The sequence below is a fragment of the Pygoscelis adeliae genome, unplaced genomic scaffold (genome assembly GCF_000699105.1).
Source record: "Pygoscelis adeliae isolate BGI_AS28 unplaced genomic scaffold, ASM69910v1 Scaffold368, whole genome shotgun sequence".
Classification (NCBI taxonomy): domain Eukaryota; kingdom Metazoa; phylum Chordata; class Aves; order Sphenisciformes; family Spheniscidae; genus Pygoscelis; species Pygoscelis adeliae.
In genome coordinates this window covers 606,467-608,161 of record NW_008825301.1, presented here as the reverse complement: position 1 = coordinate 608,161, position 1,695 = coordinate 606,467, and the positions used below count along the sequence as shown (strand labels likewise).

Sequence of the window (1,695 nt, the reverse complement as noted above, 5' to 3'; positions counted from 1 at the left end):
GGAAAGAGTAAGGATAGCGGACACCAATTTGCAAGACAGATTTCTGCTGTTTCTAGTGTAACATACAACAGAGTTTGTGCTTGGTGCTCAGCATAACCTGAACGAGAGAGGAATTTCACGCTAGCTGAAACCCTCACTTGTGATTTGTGATAACAGTATGTGTCTACAAGGCAAGAGATCTGTCAACAAATATAGAACTTGTATTAGCCTGTGGCAGAGGTGACATAAGTCCAGATCCTTTTTGCATGAATATTCTGGGCATCTGCGCTCACATAAGTTATGGAAAGTCATCCTGCACGTTCTAGCGTGGACACCTACACAGATTTAAAAAATCGTTTCTTACCAACAATCATGTGGTTGCAGACATCGCAGAAAGTGGGTTTTTTGAAGATGTGCTCCTGGAAGATGTGAGCTTTGTTGTTTTCTGGCAGCTGCTGGGCTCTGGTGGGGGAGGACGCCTGGCTCTCTGAGCTGGGGAGCTGCCCGGTGCTTGTGCTCACCTCAGGCATCAAGTCTACTTGCAGTTTCACATCACTATTAGTCCTCTGGAAGAAATTGTCTGCACTTTTACTCCGCAAGCTTTTGGTCTTGAAGGAGAGTGATCGTTTCAGTTTCTGCAGCTGCAACAAATAAGCCAGTTACAATTACTGCCTTTTCCTCTTCAACAGCAAGGCAAGGCTCCTGGCTTTGGGGTGTGCTGTTGACAAGTGAACCTGGGAGCCACTGGCAGACCTTGAACCACCTGAACAATAAAATTGACTTTAGAATTCAACCAGCTATTTCAGAGCAAAGAAAACAGATCCCGATCACAAAATAAGCTACTCCACATATGCTTTCTGATAGACAATAAACTTGATAGCCCTAATGAATGCTGCTATTGGTCTTTTCTTTCAGGTATGACAGCAGAGAGGTACTGCAGAGAGTTGTACACATTGGAGAATATATCCTTTGTATTCAAGCATGAGAGAACTTAGAGTATTATTCATCCTCACACGGCCCTTAAGCAGCCTGTAAAGCCATTTCAGGAACAGGTGTTAAATGGCATTACAAAAGGAGTGAATTCAGTAAATATATTTGATATACTTAAATTTCTTGAATTTGGCAGAAAAAGAGATTATATGCGTTTTTGGCACAGAAATTTTTGTTTCCTTTTATTTTTTTAAAGGAAAGAAGGCTAAGGTGCAGTAACAGTATAATTAACCAGCCAATTGATAGTTAATGCATTAATTAATACTACTTAACACACGTTCACAGGTATTCTTGTATATTGTATTGTGTATTGATTGTCAGACTATTAAGCACCACAATAAGGCATTATTAACTTACATTTATTAACTTAAACTCTTTACCTGTAAACTATCTCGTACCTTATCAGAGCTCCTCTCATCCTTCCCCCCCAAATTTTATGTAAGGCTGAGAAGGGCGGTAGGTGAGGCACAGAAGCTATCAGGATGTCAGCTACGCAAATCTGCAGGTTTGTCAACTCCGATGGCCCACAAGTAGAGCCTGGGTAAAAGGAAAGCCAGCTCTGCGTCCACTTCATGTTTGCTGTCTCTGAAGTGCAATACCTCCATATCACCTTTCACTCAACATTATTCCAATCACTGCAAAATCATTTCAATCACTGCTGCAATTCTCTGGGCGAATGTGATGTAACAACTGAAATTTTCCATGCCGCTCAGGCTGTCTGTGGTA

General features: G+C 41.6%; 1 protein-coding gene across 2 annotated transcripts in view; it reads right to left on the bottom strand.

The window, feature by feature from the left end:
* Positions 1–1,695, bottom strand: part of STAC (SH3 and cysteine rich domain) — a 73,290-nt gene that overhangs the window by 48,777 nt on the left and 22,818 nt on the right. For both annotated transcript variants that reach the window (XM_009329990.1, XM_009329991.1), the window contains exon 2: positions 344–620. In XM_009329990.1, the coding sequence (XP_009328265.1) occupies positions 344–620 (277 nt within the window). The remainder of the gene's footprint in view (positions 1–343; positions 621–1,695) is intronic.